This window comes from Tetrao urogallus (assembly GCF_951394365.1).
Source record: "Tetrao urogallus genome assembly, chromosome: 15".
NCBI classification, from domain to species: domain Eukaryota; kingdom Metazoa; phylum Chordata; class Aves; order Galliformes; family Phasianidae; genus Tetrao; species Tetrao urogallus.
Window position 1 is genome coordinate 14893488 of NC_136828.1, and position 17712 is coordinate 14911199.

Genomic DNA, 17712 nt, shown 5'->3' on the forward strand with positions numbered 1-17712 from the left:
GAACTGGGTCAATTAAAATGTGCCAGTTATGTAAGTTATTCAGTTTGTCCTGTCTTTAATTTACAGGGCTTGGATAATCCTTGCTGTTTGAAAGTTCTGAGGGAGAAAGACTATTTAAATCCCCAAGAGTTTGCACATATTGAAATATAGGAGGGTCAGAATCAATCATAGGCTGTAAACTTTTGCATATCAAAAAGCAATGTAAGGACAGGTGACCTTTTTCTTGGGAAGTGAGAAGTGAAACTGGTTCAGCGTAAATCTTACTCTCAGTACAACTTGAAGGAGCTGCAGAATTAAACCCTATTTAGCTGCACTTTTAAGGTGGACTGTCTACAATTGCGATCCTGATTCTAACAATCAGGATGAAGGCTTTTTTTTTTTTTTTTAATTTTCCAGAGTATTAGTAGGAAGTAGTAAAAGGTATATTCAGAGCTTCTTCAGAAGGCCTTGAACACTTTCAGTTGTATAATTGTGGCAAGGCCACCCCTTCTCCCAAAAGTTCACAATCAAGTGACTGTATCTGAATTTACAGAACTCAGAACTGAAACAGATTTACCCTTTTGGGGTTTTTTGTTTGGGTTTTTTTTTTTGTTTTGTTTTGTTTCTTTGTAACTGTGGAATTCCCATTCATTTCACTTACAGCTACATTGTATGGACAGAAGAAGTTATTGTCCTTCAGTTTCATTTGAGTACACTTGTAGCTACCGTAATGCATGGAATTGAAATAAATTTTATTATGTCTGCAAATCTCTGGGCTTTTTTTTTTTTTTTTTGTAGATCAGAGTTTAAAAGTACGTTTTTTTCCCCCCCCCCCCCATTAAGTTAACAAAAACCATAATTCCTTATTTCTTAAACTAATGAAGAAATTAAAAGCCAAGGAAAATTACTCTTTTTCTTATTCTAGATTAATTTAAGATTTCTACAAGTCTTGTATTTCTTTCTCAAAGCAAGCTCATGAATTTAAAATTTACTACTACTAGTGGAGAATATGTAATTCCTAAATTGCTAGAACTCTTAATTTTTTTGTTGTTGTTGTTCAAATGCATTTCAAGACTATGTGGTGCTCCAGTGGAATTTTTCTCTTTACTGTAAACTTAATGAGGATTTGTAAAACTTCACTACATTGAGGCAGGAGTTAGTATTTATTAGCAAAATGAGAAATTATCTGGTGGGTTGGAATGTTGGTAGATAGCGTCTCTTAGCATTTCCATAACTCATCTCAAGCATTTGATTACCACTCCCATAAATGCAGTTAACTGTCACCTCACCCGGAAAGGGAAATTAAATTGTTTCAAGTTCATTAACAGAATTTACATATTGCAATTAGGTTTACTAAGTTGTGTTAAGTTCATACTTGAGAATAAAGTACTTACACTCTATACCATAATGATATGAAAATGTATAGATGTACAAAAATTGCCTGCATTTTAAATAGAGGATATGAGAGTACATTATATTTGAGTAATTACAGACTCAGATTTTTTTCATTACACCTCCATTCTACATTTTATAGACTCATTTTTTACAATTAGCGAGTTCAGCTAGATCTAGAGGAAAGGGGGAAAGTGCAGCTTTGCTTGAAATAATTGTTAGCTGCTGCTTCCCTAATGTAATTTTTTTTTTTTTAACTACCATTTTGAGCACTTAAATCTGGTATGCTGCTTTGAAGATGGAAAAAGAAAAATCAGGAACTGCACCCACAGTGCTAAAAAAAAAAAAGTAAGCAAGCAAACAAGAAAAACTGGACTGAAGCTACAGGCAACCCTAGGACTACTGCCACTGCAGCTTTGCTATTATCTGTGATACCAGCAGAGTATTCCTGGGTTCTGGGCTGTAACTTATACCAGCAAAACTGTGATGGAGTTTCTGCAGGAAGGAAGGAAGGATTCTAGTTTTTTCCCCCAGTACAATTGCGTTTACACAGCACCTTTCTGTGCGGTGCTCATTAGGATTGCAGCTATTTTCCCTGATTATGGGCCAAAGTTTATAGTATAGATATGGCTTCAATGTACAGCCATGATGTAAATTACAAAAACAAATGACAACAATGTAAATTAAGACCCTGTATGTCATTTAAATGAAAGTCTTGATATATGTAACAATTATTAAATGTTAAAGTGTGCAGCTGTACTAATTAATTTGCAACACAAAAATTACTTGTTTCTGTATCTTGCAAGAAGTAAAGAACACTAAATGGAGTGATGAGCACAGCCATCAGTTGATGAGCATAACCATTACCCATCTACCTGAAATCATTTTGGTTACCTTGGTCATCTTTGCAGACAGTTGGGAACTAATACACAAACACGTGATGGTACTGATTTCCTGAGACACTTGTTCTGGGAGTAAATTGTATCCTTAAACAGTAAGCAATTGATGATGGTATAATAGTGTTGTAAGAAAAATGGCTGCTCTAAAGAAGCTTGTCCGTGGAGATACTTGCTGATTGTGAACTTTATCCCCTTATACAAATGTTTTTCATGGCATAAAGGCCCAGCAAAGATTGCTCAATGAAGAATCTCTGGTTTAGACCAATTATGGTACCAGTCCATACAAACTTTTAATTATGAGAAATGTGTTTTTATAAGTGTTTATTAATGAATATTACTTAAGAAAAAAGATTGTTTCCATTGTCCCAAGTATTTGATTCTGTATTACTCTGGCCTTTTTGTTCTTAATGCAGAGTGTTTAAATGATGATGTTAAAGCAGATGAAATGTACTCCAGAAGACTGTCTTCTTCCTGAACTGAAACTTAAAGGCTCTTACTTATTCTGCTGTTTTTGTATGCCCTACAGAGGATTTGCTAAAGGAAAATATACCAACAAAACTGGAGTTACTACTGAAGATTTTATATTGTGTACCTGTTTATTTCCTTGTGTTTATTTTAACACACTACAACTGTAACAAAATCTTTCTTTTCCTCTGAGGAAATGCTAGAAAGTAGTCTAGTCTTAATATAAAATGGAAACTTATGTTAACAAAAGTGAAATCTGTTGTGCATATATGTAACTTCTAATAACAGGCTTTCATCAAAGTCTCAACTTCCAATGTAAGCTGGATTTTTCTACATCTCACTTCAGTTAACTACAGAGATACAAAAAATTCTTCTGAATAAGAAAAGTAATAGATGATAGACAAACTTGGATGAAAAGAATGTACTTGAGACTGAGTTCTTGTCATTTGTTAAGCCTGTAGAACTGATAATAGGCAAAGGATTTTAACAAAAAAAACTGTACAGCTTGTGTCACGAAGACAGGTGCCTCTGTTCTCCTGAAACAGTAGTTCTTTAATAACTTGGCATGTAAGCACCCATCTAGCTGGCAGTTAATTAAATTATAGCTAGATGCTTACACAGAAGAACTCGATCTAAAGAACACTGTTTGAACTCCAGAAGTAGCAGGGGGATCCTCTTTTGAAGTCTCTTTAAGTGTACTTGTTCTTCTGTTGTTTTTTTTTTTGTTTTTTTTTTTCTTAATTTCTGTATTCTTTGTGCTGCTTTTGTTGCAAGAAGTATACTTTATAAAGTGAGATTTAGGAATTTTACATCTGCCATCTGATAAGTTGGAGGAATACAAGTCTGGTATTGGAACTTTTGGAATGCACAGTAGAAGAACCAATCTTAAACCTCAAAGATCTGTTAGCAGCAGAAATAATTGCTGCTTGTACATCCCCTTTGCCAGGACAAAGTATAAAATTAGGGTGATATAGAAATACTGTCTTATTTAGCAACATTTAAGTAATAATGTGGAATGGCTGGCAAGTATGTAATTTTAAATCATCACATTTACATAAGTGTGACATGACTTAGAGAAAAATACACACATTTGTAAGCAGAAACCTAAACTGACCACTACAGCAGAGCATGTTTGGTGTGCAGGGACAACATATGCAAAAGTAATATTTAATTTCCTTTAGAAATTGAATAACTGTGAATTTGCCAAACTAAAAGCGTGCCGTTCATAGTTTATACCCATTGCATGCAACTCATGTACTAAGCTGAAATTGTTCTTATCCAGGGATTAATTTCTTTTTCCATGACAGCTCTGTGAACTATATTAAACACCTCTCAAGAGAAAATGGTCCTATTAAGTTGGTTAAACTGTATCTTCTGAAATTCAGTCACATCAAACTTCAAAAGTTGTGGGAAAAATGTGTTTGGTTGACACTGAAATGTGAGAATTTTTAATTTGAGTCATTAATAATAGTAACTCAGAATAACAGTCCCTTTATCTTAATAATGCTGTACTGACTTAGTACAGTCAGGCTTCAAACACACTTCTTTCACCTCTTAAACAGCAGTCTAGCTTATTTTCAAAGAGCTGTCTTTTCTGTTTTATTTTAACATCATACAAAAATATGTTGATGTTTTATTAAAACATCAGCTAAAAAAATTGCAAGGCCTGTGCAAAGATAGGAGAAAGAGTAATATAATTATCAGATTATAAAACACCACTGCCAGCATCACAGTACACATAAATCCTAGCAATGCTAAAAAGATTTTAATGTCTGCCTGATTACGTACTCTTCAAGAACTTCATACAACAACTACACTGCAACCATTTAAGGTACTTGTCCAAAAATCACACAATAGAAAGGTGAAACTTCCATTTTCAAGGATTTTTTTTCACTAGTATCAATCAGTACATGACTTATCTACAGCAACTTACGTTAAGTCAAATAGTGTGCAATCTTCTACTTCCCGTACGCCTGTGACATTACAAACCGTGAAGATGCAACTAAGCAATGCTAAAGCTGCTACCAAAGGTTGTCACCAATGCTGGAGAAGCCTCGAAGCCACTGTGAATACTACCAGCAGAGTGAAAACATTATTACGTAAAGGTGATTTTCCTGAGTAGGGTATTTTAATTCCTTTCTCTGTATACCAGCACGCTGAGCATGTAGAAAATTATGCTGATACGTGAAGAAAAAAAGCCACTAGGTGGCACAAGCATTTCACGGCTAAGCTGTTTCCAATTAGTACATTTCTAAACTGGAACAGAGATGCAGTAATTCTACTTTTACGGTTCACAGATAAGAAATGTGGTTTTATGTGTGATAATCAATGGTGGCCTCAGCTGCAGTGACAAAGAAATAGTGGAATTTGAGATGCTGAGGGGTGTGAAGAAGATGAGTAGCAGAGAACAGACCCTGGACTTTAGGAGGGAGATTTTGGCAACCAGGAGGTGGGGTCTCATTAGAGGCAGCTCTGAAAGGCAAAGGTGCTCAGAAAGGCTGGCAGCAGAGCTGTGAAGACAACCCCTCCAAATTGTAATGGAAGCACTCTCTCACACTGGAAAACAAGCAAATCTATCAAGAGATTGGCTTGGCTAAATAGGGACCTTATAGCTGCATTCCAGTGCAAAAGGTCAGTAATACAGGTAAAACCAGATAAAACCAAGGACAGGCTGCAAAGAAGGAACCTAGAAACGTTGCTCAGGCATGTAGGCATTGCCACAGGAGAAAAGCTCACCTAGAATTGAGGGTATCCGGGGCCATCAAGATCAACAGCTTCTAATGCTGTGAATGGAAATTGAGAAAGGTTCCAAGGGCTTGAGAGCAGCAAGCGTTCCACCCACTCTCAAAGATATACCAGGAGGGCAATCTAAGAGCAACAGAGCAGTGGGGTCTGAAGTAAAGATTACGCTCCGTACTCCGTCTGAAGCAGCACACCACTCCTCCTCGGACCAGCAGCAGAAAGAACCTCCCCACACCCGCCCCGCCCCTACACGACAGAAGGCCATTGCCTGCGGAAGGGGCGGGCAGGCCGCATCGTGCCCGGAAAGAAGCAGTGCGCAGGCGCGGCGACCGCACGTGTGCAGGTGGAGCCATGGCGAAGGGGCAGCAGAAGCTGGAGCGTGGGCAGGTGCTGAGGGGTGGCGGACTAGGCTCGGCTCCGCTCCGCTCCGCTCCGCTCCAGCTGTTATTGTTGTTGCAGGTGAGGAAGGCGGTGGAGGCCCTTCTGGCTTTCGCGAGAAGCAAGGCTAAGGGAGACGAGCTGCTCCTCAACGAGAACGAGAGCGTGCACCTCCTGGTGACGGTCTGGAAGATCCCACACGTGGCTCAAGTAATCAAAATGTAAGAAACGTGCCTTTGGCCCGGAGGCTGAGGGAGTTCTCGTGTTCTTTGACTAGGGAAGGAGCGCTGTGCAGGTTGTGGGCTTGGAGAGTCCATAGCGCCGCGGCCCCATTGTGGCACCTCCCGGGCTGGCTCTGAGCGCTGCCCGCCTGCAGCAGTGTAGACCTAGTTCTGTAACGCGCTTTTGCCTCTTTTCCGTCTATGTTCTTATTGTAGACCGCTGCCCCACGGCATTCGAGCAGAAACAGCTGAGGTGTGCTTGTTCACAAAGGACGAACCAGATCTGTCTGCAGAACAGACAGAAAGTCTTTATAGGAAACTTCTAACCCAGAATGGAATCACGGCTGTTAGCCAGGTAAGGGAGATTGATGATGCAGTGCAGTATCACTGTGTTTTTCTTGTACCAGCGAAAAGGGAAACTGCTACTTAATATTCTAAATTCAGTGGTTCCGGGTTAATCTCGCAGAAGATTTTTCTGAGTATTCAAACTGTTCGTTTTTCAAATTACAGAATTTATTCAGAATAACTTAAAATTATATCTGTAGCATTCAGGTGTAATTGTTAGATGAATGTTAAGTTTTGGATTTGGTATAATTGTTAGATAAATGTTAAGTATTGGATTTGAACTTTTTTAGTTACAGTGCAGAATATTCAAGCCCTTTGCAGCTGGATTGAATCACTTATACAACTCACAATAAAACAGGAAAATATTTTCTATTGCTGTATTTATCTAAGTTTAGATGTTGCTGTGTGTTCTAGTTCTGTTTGGTGATACTGTGCAAGGGATCTGTGTTGTCTGATTCTTAAAATTGAAAACCAGTGTCTTTTTTCTATTGATTTAACGTTCTAAAACATGTATAACTGTTAGTTAAGACAAGTTAATTATGTGCAGTTATAAGAAGTACTCACTGCTGTGTTTGCTGTGTTTTCAACTACTTTTGTTATAGGTCATCTCCTACAAAACTCTCAAAAAAGAGTATAAACCTTTTGAAGCAAAGCGTCGCCTCCTGAACAGATTTGATCTCTTTCTATCTGATGACCGAATCAGAAGGCTCTTGCCCTCCCATCTAGGAAAACACTTCTATGAAAAGAAAAAGTTGGTCCTAAAACTCTGTCTACCTGTTTTGAATTATTATTTTTTTAAAGATTTGATTGTTCTACTGAAGGTTTGCTAGTTTGCTTGATGTTTTGTTTTGTTTTTTAACTCTTATTCCCTTAACTTTTTTTCTTTTTAGGGCACCTTTATCTGTAAACTTGAAAGCCAAAAATCTTGCTAAGGAGCTACAAAAGCATATTCAGGGTACTGTACTACCAGTTACCAACAAAGGGTGCTGTTAGTAAGTATGAACAGCTTAATACTGTGCATGAAGAGCTATTATACCTTAACTGTAGGAATTCTGAGTTATTTCACCCACAAACTTCAACAGTGGGTCAAGGGTGATCGTTCTAGGTATGGGTCTTTTTGATCCTTAAGTTGTATAAAGAGAATCATAATTCTATTTACTAAGAAGTCATAAAGTTGGGGTTTTTTTTCTGAATAGGTAAGGAATTTCTAGGCAAGTATCACTGACAAATAGCATGTATGGTCCTAAAAAATAATTACTGTTTAATTAGCTAAAAACGCCTCCCAAAATATTGTACAAGAATTTTTTAATTTATAGTGCGTCTAAAAGATCTAAACCTAAACCTATCTCGGCAGTGTAAGGCAGAATTGCATTTCATAATGTAGAAAACTCAGTATGTGCAACTGTTGTGACTTTTATGACAAAAGAATTCTTTAGTAGTCAGCCATCCTGTGTGAAGACCAAGATAGCTGCAGATAAGTGGGCTTTTTTCATTTTTGGGTATACTTAAGAACAAATAACTTAGTGGTTTTACTTGCCCACCTATAAATATTACTCTTTCCTACTTCCAGTACAACGCGTATAGGCCACACTGGAATGAAAGCTGATGAGATACTAGACAACATCATTGCAGCAGCTGAGGTGATTGCTAAGAAGTTACCAAAGGTACTGCGGATTCATTGCATTGAATTATGAACAACGTAGCTGAAGCCACGACAGTTCTTACATAATAGATGTTGTTTTGTGTTTGCAGAATTGGAAAAACGTGAAAGTTCTTCATCTCAAGACACTTAAATCAGTATCACTTCCAATTTTTACTGCACGAATATCCAACTTAGATGAGCTTGATAAAGAGCCGAATGTCGATAAAAAGCAAGGAGAGGTAACAATTTAAAAAAATGTAAAACTTTCCATAAAACTGTACTGGAGCCACTAGTTGTTTGGCTTCTTTTTATGCAGTATAAATCTAACTTGTTGGGTTTACAAATCTGATCAGTGGATTGAAGGCAAGTACGGCTACAAATGGGTCAGGCACTCCTGACTATGAGCACTTCCAATACACAGTAGCAAGAAATCATTGAAACTCCCCCAGGAGGTTACAAACCAAGCTGGAAATAAGCTGGTTTCTAGTCAACTCAACTGAGATTACTTCTCAGAACTTTTGCTTGAATTCATATTTGTTTATTCATATTCACTTACTGAAACTGCATTCATTAACATATACATGGATTTAGACCGTGTCGATTGTGGCATGTGAATAATTCCCACTCTTAGATATTTGTATCTTATTTTGCAGAGGATTGGTGGGGAGAACTTCATCTACATTTAAAAAGTAAAAATAGCTATCCCTTTATTTTGTGTTCTGTCTGTTACATCTGTTTCTAAAACAAACTGGTAGCACATACATACATCTTGAAAACTTTAATCTTTACAGTTATATCATTTATTTATGAGTTTCCCCTATGCTGAAAGTAACACATCTTTTTTTCATATTTTACTTATGGTTGACCAGCCCAGTTCAATTGAAAAACATTTCAATTTGTTGCTAGACTTCGTTACTTTTAGACATATGAAAACAATTGTTTTATGTTTAGAAATGTTGTGGGGATTTCTCTGAGTTGTACTTCAAATTAATTCTAGAAGGAAAAGAAAAAGAAACCAAAGAAGACAGCTAAAAAGATGAATTCAAGACAAAGTACAGTGACAACTAAAAATAAGGGCGCTGCTGCTACCCAAGAGCTTGCGATAAAGGAAAAAGTAGTCCAAGAACCAGAGGAACATGCTGATGATGAAGAAATTCCACAACTGGTGCCTATGCAAATAAATGGCCTAGCTCAGCTAAAGGTAATTGTGAGTTTATTATTAAACACTCCAATTAAAACTAAATATTTTAAACCATGTAAATAATTTTTCACCATACTTTTTTTAACATACTTCAAATGAACTATATTTTCTTAAAAAAATAACATGAAAGTGAGAACTCAGTTAATGGGAGGGATGCTTTGTTTGGTTTTATTTCCTCCTGTAAAGAAAGCCAGTGTTTGTCTCTTTCTGTCTCTTCCTGAATAGCAGCCATTTTGCTTATCTAACAGGTCTGAAGTCAGAAGGAATATTAAAAATGATAGGAGCCTGATCCTTTAAAAAACTAAATCAATAATTTATTTGATTAATTCAAAATTTCTTGTAAAAAAATAATAATAATTTATTGTGTCACCTACCTGTAGTGAAGAACTTGAAAAACAAATAACACCTACTCTAGAATAGTTATGTGCAACATTAATGATCACATAATATACACTGAGAGCAGCTTGCAGTGAAACTGTACGTATTTACTGCTGTCATTATTGGAGGTAATGAGGACTGCATCGCTAACATACTTGCAAAACAGCCAAACTTGCATTACTTGTGCCTAAGAAATAGCCAGTGGAAAGACAGTGGATGAATAAAACTGTAAGGCTTCTAAATTCAACTCAGTTAAATTATATTTGTGATTGGAGCATAGCCTTAATAGGTATCTGTTCAGAGATGTCTGAACGGATGTCTGTGCTACTGTGATTATGTACAGCCCAACATAAAAATAAAAAAATAAATCAGTTTCCTTCAAGCTGCTGTCATGCAGCTGGCCTACATCAGTTCATGTGATGCAATTGCCAGAGCCCTGGGATGCTTACAGCTGAAGCTGAGTTGGATGAATTGTTGTGAAAGCAGCTCTCTTTCATGAAGGTCGCTTGGGAATATCTCTAGGGAATACTATGCCTGATCCACACACAAAGCACAGTCAGTCGGTGATATGGCTGGATTTTGAATAAGAGCTGTGCCTATCAAATCTAAGCCCTGACATGTAGCAAGCTTACTGTGATTTCAGCTCTGCCAGCAGAGTACTGACTTAGTTAGCCAAGAGGGTGAACATCCTTGTATCTGTTCCATCTATTTGCTTTGTAACTATTTTTATATTTCATGGTTTTTTTTTTATAAACACAGATCTAATTCTGTGTTTTGCCTTCTACTTCTGGCAAGGTATGTGAGTAAATGGCTGCGGGGTGACCTCATTGCAGCCTTTCAGTACCTAAAGGGAGCCTACAAAGAGGAGGGGAATCAACTCTTTGAAAGCATCGATAACTGCAGGACAAGGGGAAATGGTTTTGAGGGAGGGAAGATTTCGGTTGCATGTCAGGGAGAGTGGTGAGGTGCTGGAACAGCTGCCCAGAGAGGTTGTGGATGCGCTGTCCCTGGAGGTGTTCAAGGCCGTGTTGGATGGGGCCCTGGGCAGCCTGGTCTAGTATTAAATGTGGAGGTTGGTTGCCCTGCATGTGGCAAGGAGGTTGGAGATTCATGATCCTTGAAGTCCCTTCCAACCCTGGCCATTCTGTGATTCTGTAAATCATTTGGGCTAAGGAGTTGTGTAATTGATAGAAAGCATTTGTTGCTTATAATGGCTCTTTTAAATCTCTTCAATAACAGTAAAAATGTTTGTTATTTGAAAACGTTATGTTGCTTGGTTGTTTGCTTTTTTTTTTTTCTTTTCTGTATGTCTTAATTACAGAAAGAGGAACCAAGTCCAGAAAGAAGTGTCAATCTGGTCAATAAAACAAAAGCAACCCTTGGTAAGAGAAAGAAACAATTTCTTGCTCCAGAAACTTTGAAACAGAAAGTTACAGAAGAGCGGGCAGACTTGCAGATGTCACCAAAACAAAAAAAAGCCATGCAGATCAGCACGGAAAAGGAAGAAATAAAACAGATGGATAAGACTCCTAAAAAGCCTGAAGCAAAGTCTTTTGCTACACACAAAGCTGGCAAACTAGTACAGTCAGCCAAGAAATCTTCCAAAACACCCAAGCAAGCAGCCAAGAAAGTGTGCAGACCACAGTTGTCGTGAATGTTGCCTATCTACTGTAACATTTTATGTAGTTGTTCAATGCTGTCTTTTCATGAATATAAAGTAACATGCCGCCTTAAGAAAAGCTGACCATAGGAGCTTTTTCTCACTGGCTTAATGATTAATTTGTAGTTCCTTCTAATGGAAGAATAAACACATTATTTTAATTAGCTGTATTTGTTACCTTACATCTTTTCCATCTTTAAAAAAAAAAATGCAGCTGTATCTTTCAATTTAAATCTTTTGGTTTCTAAAGCTTGTTGCGTTTGAGCAACATTATTTTGGAAGGATGTCGAGCTGTATGCTTAAGTTCAGCTGCAGAACAGCTCAAAGTTATATTTTTGTTCTTACTGCACAGCCACAGTTTATGAGCTTTTTCCTCCCACCTGACTTCCACATTCTCTGTATGTTTTAGAGTTCATGCACAGGGATTTCCTTCTTCACTGAACTCCACGTTCATGTAGCAGATGTCAGTGCTTGTGATTTTCGTTAATATGGTCTTACCTGTTTAAACTACAAACATGAATTTCTTAAAATACTATATCTTCTTTAAACCTTCCGGCTTGTCTCTCTTTACTATTTCCTACCAGTTTACAATCTTTCTTAGAATTCCTATATTCTGTTAAAGTGTTCTGTTCTACTTGGGTTTCTTCTATGCTGTTCTTCGCATTTAAGAAGACAAACCTGTTTCTTTTCCCTAAACTTCATACAACAAGGATGTACTTGACTTGAAAGATGATCTTTGTTGTCACCACTGTATTTCCTTGCATTGCTTATATTCACTTTTCAAAGCTTAAAATCACTGAGGTAATTTCTAATATATTTGTGCATCAAGGGGAACAGAACTCTGGTCAATTTTAAGTTTCTAGACAGCACAGTAATGAAGTAATGGTAAACTGATTTGTTTCAATTTTTTCCATTTAAAATATGTTTTGGGCGTTATCTGTATATCTATAAAATATATTGCAAGGGCATTTGCATTTATTGTTTCTATAACTATATATATGGTAGACTTCAGTTCTTAGTCTTTTCATTTCACCTTGTGGCTACTTGCTAGCTGTTAAATGGAGTATTAACTTTGCTTCGAGGATGTTAGACTGAAATTGAACCCCTGTTTAGGGAAATGCATTCTGTATCAGACCACTATCTGTTGGTTGGGACAAAAAATAGTGTTCTTATATATGTAATTGTAGTTCCTTCTTTAATCAACTGTTCTGTTAAGAAACTGTTAAGAAAACTTTTTTTTTTTTTTTCCAGGGAAAATGGCAAAAATAACAAATACTTATTCATTGAAAGTTCTAGACTTCAATAATTAATTACATTGTTAAAAATATATTCAATTTGAAGAGCAGAGAGAGTATACTCAGTTTGTTCTTTGTAGTACAAATTTTTGTATACGTTTTTCACTTTCTAAAAGGAATTAAAGCTGGTGTAGTGGTAGCAGTGTATTGTTGCTTGTTAACAGGTACATGCTTTCACCTAAGACAGAGACTTAGGTACACTTTTTAGAACTCATTCGCTATAAATGTATATATTTCTGTAGTACTGTTGTATGGGAACTACTGAGTCACGGCCTGAACCTCTGATTGATCACCTGAGGCGAGCCATGAGTCAGCCAGAGGAGCACAGGTGAAGGCAATTCACCTGTGCTGCTGGAAGGGGTGGAGCCAGGCTACCAGTGGGGAAGGATCTCATCTGGAGATCCCTCCTGGTGTTTTGTGGTGAGCCCAGCATAAGGGTAAGCCTTCCATTTATTCTCTCTTGTTATCATATTCCACTTCACCTAACTCTCTTGTTTATTTTGTGATTGTAACATCTTGATATCCATTGATTATACAACTGTAGTAACTATTACATCTTTTGTCTCATTTACTTTGGATTGTACTTCAATATGGTGTATTTTGTTTGATGTTGCAAGAAATACCAACTGAGGCCTAGTAAACAGTAACTAGTTTAATCTTTTTTTCCTTTTGATTTCAGCTTGTCTTTCTACGGGTACCTTTTATTGAATACTGTTGGTAACACAGGCAATGATAAGTGAACAAACTGCTATGATTGAAACAGAGAGTCTGGTCTTACTACAGTAAACCGATTGCAGTCTTCATCACTGTTATCCTCAGTGGCATCATTGCAACAAAGATGTAGAAGCTGCTCATGCTCTTAAGTGTGTGTCTTTCCCCTGGTCTGGTATTTGTGCTTACTAGTGGCTGCACACTATTAAGCAAGTGTTAGAAAAGCCTCCTGGGAGCATGTGCAGGAAAGCCTACACTTGCATGCAGTTATTGTGCTGTAGAGTTAGAAGGTGGAAAGATGTGTACCAGATCCTTCACTCTCACTAGGTCACCTACACCTCACTAGGTGACCTACAACACAACGTTGCACCTTTTACAAACCAGTTTCATCTCTGTACTTGCATTCACTACTTGTTGCCTGCTTGTTACTCTGAAGCTATGTTCTGACTGCTCCTTCTAAGCCAATCTCCTCAAATGTGCACTCTATGTGACTTTGTCACATTTTATAACTGTTGTGAATATCCTATATATAACTATATAATTGTTAAAATTATATTTTTATATATATAGTGTTATATATATATATATATATGAATATATATAAATTATATATAAAAATATATATATATATAACTGTTGTGAAATTTCCTTTCATAACCCTATAGGCTGCTAAATCACTCACACAGGGCTGTCTGGAATGGTACAGCTACCTCCCAACAGCCTCCTTTGGAGCATGTCCATTCTGGGTAGAGGTGCCGGCACGTTTGGCTAACCAAGGCAAAACCCTTCACATCGGGTCGCATCTTGGTGCTGCCCATGCTCACCTGCACCAGGAAACGACAGCAATCAGGAAAGGTTCAACTCCAAGATGCTTACAGCTGCTACCGACCATCTTCTCCAATGCCTGCACCAGCTATTCTGCCATTAAGCGAAGCGATGCTCGGGAGACCTCGCAACGGAGGTCCTTGGCAGGTGAGGGGCAGCGGCCTGAAGGGGCGGAAGCCCGATCTAGGCAAAGGGCCTCCGCGAACGTGGGGCCAGCACTGTGCTGAGCGGTCAGTACCGGGGAGAAACGCCCGGCGCCTCAGCGGCGGCGGGGCGCGACGCAGGCGGTTCAGGGAGGGGCGTGGCTCCGCGAGCACAGGTGAGGCCGGAGGGGGCGCGGCCTCGGCTTCCCCTTCAGGTGCGAGCGGCTCGAGGCGGCGGCGCCGTCGCTCTTCCACCATGGCAGCCCCCGGAGGTCTGGGCCGCTGCGTGGCCGCCTTCTGGCTGGCGCTGGCCTTCGACGCGGTGGGTTTGGCGGTGCTGCTGGCCGGGGTGTTCGCCGACGTGTTCTTCGCCGACTTACTGATCTACGCGGGCGGTATCGGCATCTTCCTCAGCCTCATCTGGTGGGTGTTCTGGTACGCGGGCAACCTAGAGGTGTCGCCAGAGGAGCTGCGCGACGACGTGGGGCTGGCACCGCCCAAGGGCCGTGGGGATAGCGTACTGCGGGGTTTGGTGCACGGCTTCAGCCTCCGCTTCTCTTCAGTTCTCGGCACCGCGTCTCGTTCCCGCCGCGCCGCCGACGTGGAGCTGCAGCGCCCCCGCGGCCCGCCGCGCCGCCCCGCCGACGGCAACAGGTGAGTGGGGGGGGGGCGGTGCGGGAGGCCGGGCCGGGGCGTGTCCTGCTGGGGGCGGGCACGGCCGGAGAGAGCCGTGCAATAAAGCTGGCTTGGGTGAAAATCGGTCATTTGTGTCCGGGGACGCAGGAAATCTTTTCGCCTCATGCTAAACTTATGGAAAGTAACAATAATGAAAACTTGTTATGTCAATCTCCATTGGTCCGTTAGGAAAAAAAAAAAAAAGGAAAAGTTGATTCTAACAATAAGGGAAATTGAAAAAGTGTCCTGAAATTGCTTACGCACAGAATCAAAGAATTGTAGGGGTTGGAAGGGACCTCTAGAGATCGTTGAGTCCAACTCCCCTGCAAAGCAGGCTCCCTATAGCAGGCTAAGATGTCTCAAAATCAAACAGACCAGCACAAAGGACATCCGTGAGTCTATAGGTCCCTCTGAGATGCATCACAGAGTCTTGAGGGAATTGGCTGATGTAGTTGCCAAGCCATTCTCAGTGATATTTGAGAAGCTGTAACAATCAGGTGAAGACCCTGATGACTGGAAAAAAGGTAGTGTCACACCTGTTTTTAAAAAGGGTAAAAAGAATAACCCTGGGAACTACCGACCTGTCAGTCTCACCTCTGTGCTAGGAAAGATCATGGAGCAGATCCTATGCTGTGGTGATAGAACGGGGGGAAATGGCTTGAAGCTTAAAGATGGTAGATTTATGTTGGCTGTAAGGAAAAAGACTTTTTTCTTACAGGAAAGTGGGATGGTGAGGCACTGGAACAGGTTGTCCAGTGTTGTGGTTGATGCCCCAGACTTTCAAGGTGAGGGTGGATCAGTGGGTGGGCATCTTGATCAAACCGCGCATTGCAGCTTGAGCCTTGTTCATTGCAGGGGAGTTGGATGAGATGACCCTTAAAGGTCCCTTTCCAACTCTAAGGATTCTATGAAATAAATCTGCATTCATGCGTGAGCATGAAGAATTTGGCATGTTGACCTTGGAAGATCTGTCATATGGCAGGGTACCAAGGCTGCAGTCTTGAACTGATCCTGACTGCTGCTGAACTGCTGACAACAACTTGAAATGTGAGGTAACAAATAACCATAAAGCACTAGCACCCACTAGAACTCCTGTGAGGAAGGAAGCTCATGTTCTACCAATACAAAATACTCCTTTTGTTGCGAACAGAAAAAAACAGTGAAATGCCAGCTGGTATGCATCTTGGAGGCAGAGTTGCAACAGATAGTTCAAAACTCATAAAGAATTCATAGCTGAGCTACTTGTCACTGTGAACCTCAATCATCTGAAGAATATGGCTACTATTGAGTCTGCAGAAGCAATGTTAGAATCCAGCTTCAAGCATCATTTGAAGAATCACTGAAGCCTTGAAAATATTCCTGGTCTGTTTGTACGCATATCACATTTACTTAAGAATGAAAGTATGGAGGGGAAAGAAGTCAAATTGCTATACTTACTATACTGGCCATTACAAAAGCTTCCTGATTAATTAACTTGGAATTACATGTATAAAGAAGTCTGGACGTTAAGGGGGAGTGCAGTGAATTGCTGTTGCTTGAATAAGGAAGCTTGTTCTTTATAGAAACTCATTTAAGCATTTTTTGTCACTTGGTTCTTGTGATTATTAGTTTTGCTGTGTTGTTTTGTTTTTTTCTTGTTCAAGGTAAGCGAAATACCATATGCTGTTTTGATTTTGTTTCTAAAAGATATGTAGTAGAAATGGGTGAGAAATCTCAAGGTATGAAGTGAGTTATATTGAATAATGAGTAGGGTTCTTGAGTCTGAAAGGAGAAGCAGAGAATAAAATATTCAAGTCCATCTGCACAGTCATAAATGGTACCAAAATGTGCATAGGAACAATTATTTATTACCCCTCCAATGACAAAGAATGTATCAAAGAGTTGTTGACATAGTGTAAAGTAACGGATAAAAATTTACAAACTCAAAAAGCTACAAGGAAAACAGAAGTGACATGAAGATGTTATGTTCCATCTGGACAAAACCTGGGGCAGCAAGTGGAATTTGAGATAATATCTTGAGGAGATAATGTTTGCATTCTATGATCTTATGCTTTTAACATCCGTACTTGGTCACTGTTGGAGATGAGCTGTTGATATTTTTTGTTTGTTTTTGTTTTTTTCTTATTTTGTATTTTTTCATGTGTGGGATCCAACTGGCTGTTAAACATGCAGAAAAGTACTTTTAAGACTGATTTCAAGGTATGATTTAGAGTTTTATATGGCTGTTTTAAGACTACTTTGGAGTAACCATTTCTTAATGTATTATTTTCAGGATCTGCTGAAGACAAGCCTGTTGAAGTTATTGCCTCTAAAAGAGGTGAAACTGCTATGGAAGGAGAAATCTGTATTCCATGCAGTAAAATTCTTTCATATGGAATAATTTCTGCAATCACAGTGGACTTTATACGAAGTGGATGCATAGACCTATATCTCTGCCAAATGCACCTATTTCAGTGTTGGACTGGATCACATCTGGTTGTTATTTGTTTTTTTGTTTGTTTGTTTCATCATTTCAAAACTTAAAATTGACTTTCCAAGAAGCGAGAACTAAAAAGGAAACCAACCCAATCCACAGAAAAAATAACTGCAGCATGTTATACATAATTACCTTTCATAATGACCCAGGAATGTTTGGATAAAAAGCTCTTGCACAGTGAAAAGCTTTTGCACTGTTTTTCTAAGGTCTGGAAGTTAAACTCACTGTGAATTTTATACGATGTCAGTGCAATACTTTTATTTGTAAGGGTGCTTTTAAAATACC

General features: G+C 39.1%; 1 protein-coding gene and 1 pseudogene across 2 annotated transcripts; both read left to right on the top strand.

Annotated features, from left to right (window-relative positions):
* Positions 1-5828: 5828 nt before the first annotated feature.
* On the top strand, positions 5829-11296 carry RSL1D1 (ribosomal L1 domain containing 1; the record flags this gene model as incomplete). Its single annotated transcript, XM_079542664.1, has 9 exons — positions 5829-5864; positions 5937-6076; positions 6293-6431; positions 7024-7172; positions 7312-7413; positions 7992-8085; positions 8174-8302; positions 9061-9264; positions 10964-11296. The coding sequence occupies 9 exons, from the start codon at positions 5829-5831 to the stop codon at positions 11294-11296; spliced, it is 1326 nt and encodes a 441-aa protein (XP_079398790.1).
* A 3236-nt stretch (positions 11297-14532) lies between these two features.
* On the top strand, positions 14533-14934 carry LOC306952118 (transmembrane protein 238 pseudogene; annotated as a pseudogene). Its single transcript has one exon. The product of its transcript is annotated as a transmembrane protein 238 pseudogene (transcript).
* Positions 14935-17712: the final 2778 nt, after the last annotated feature.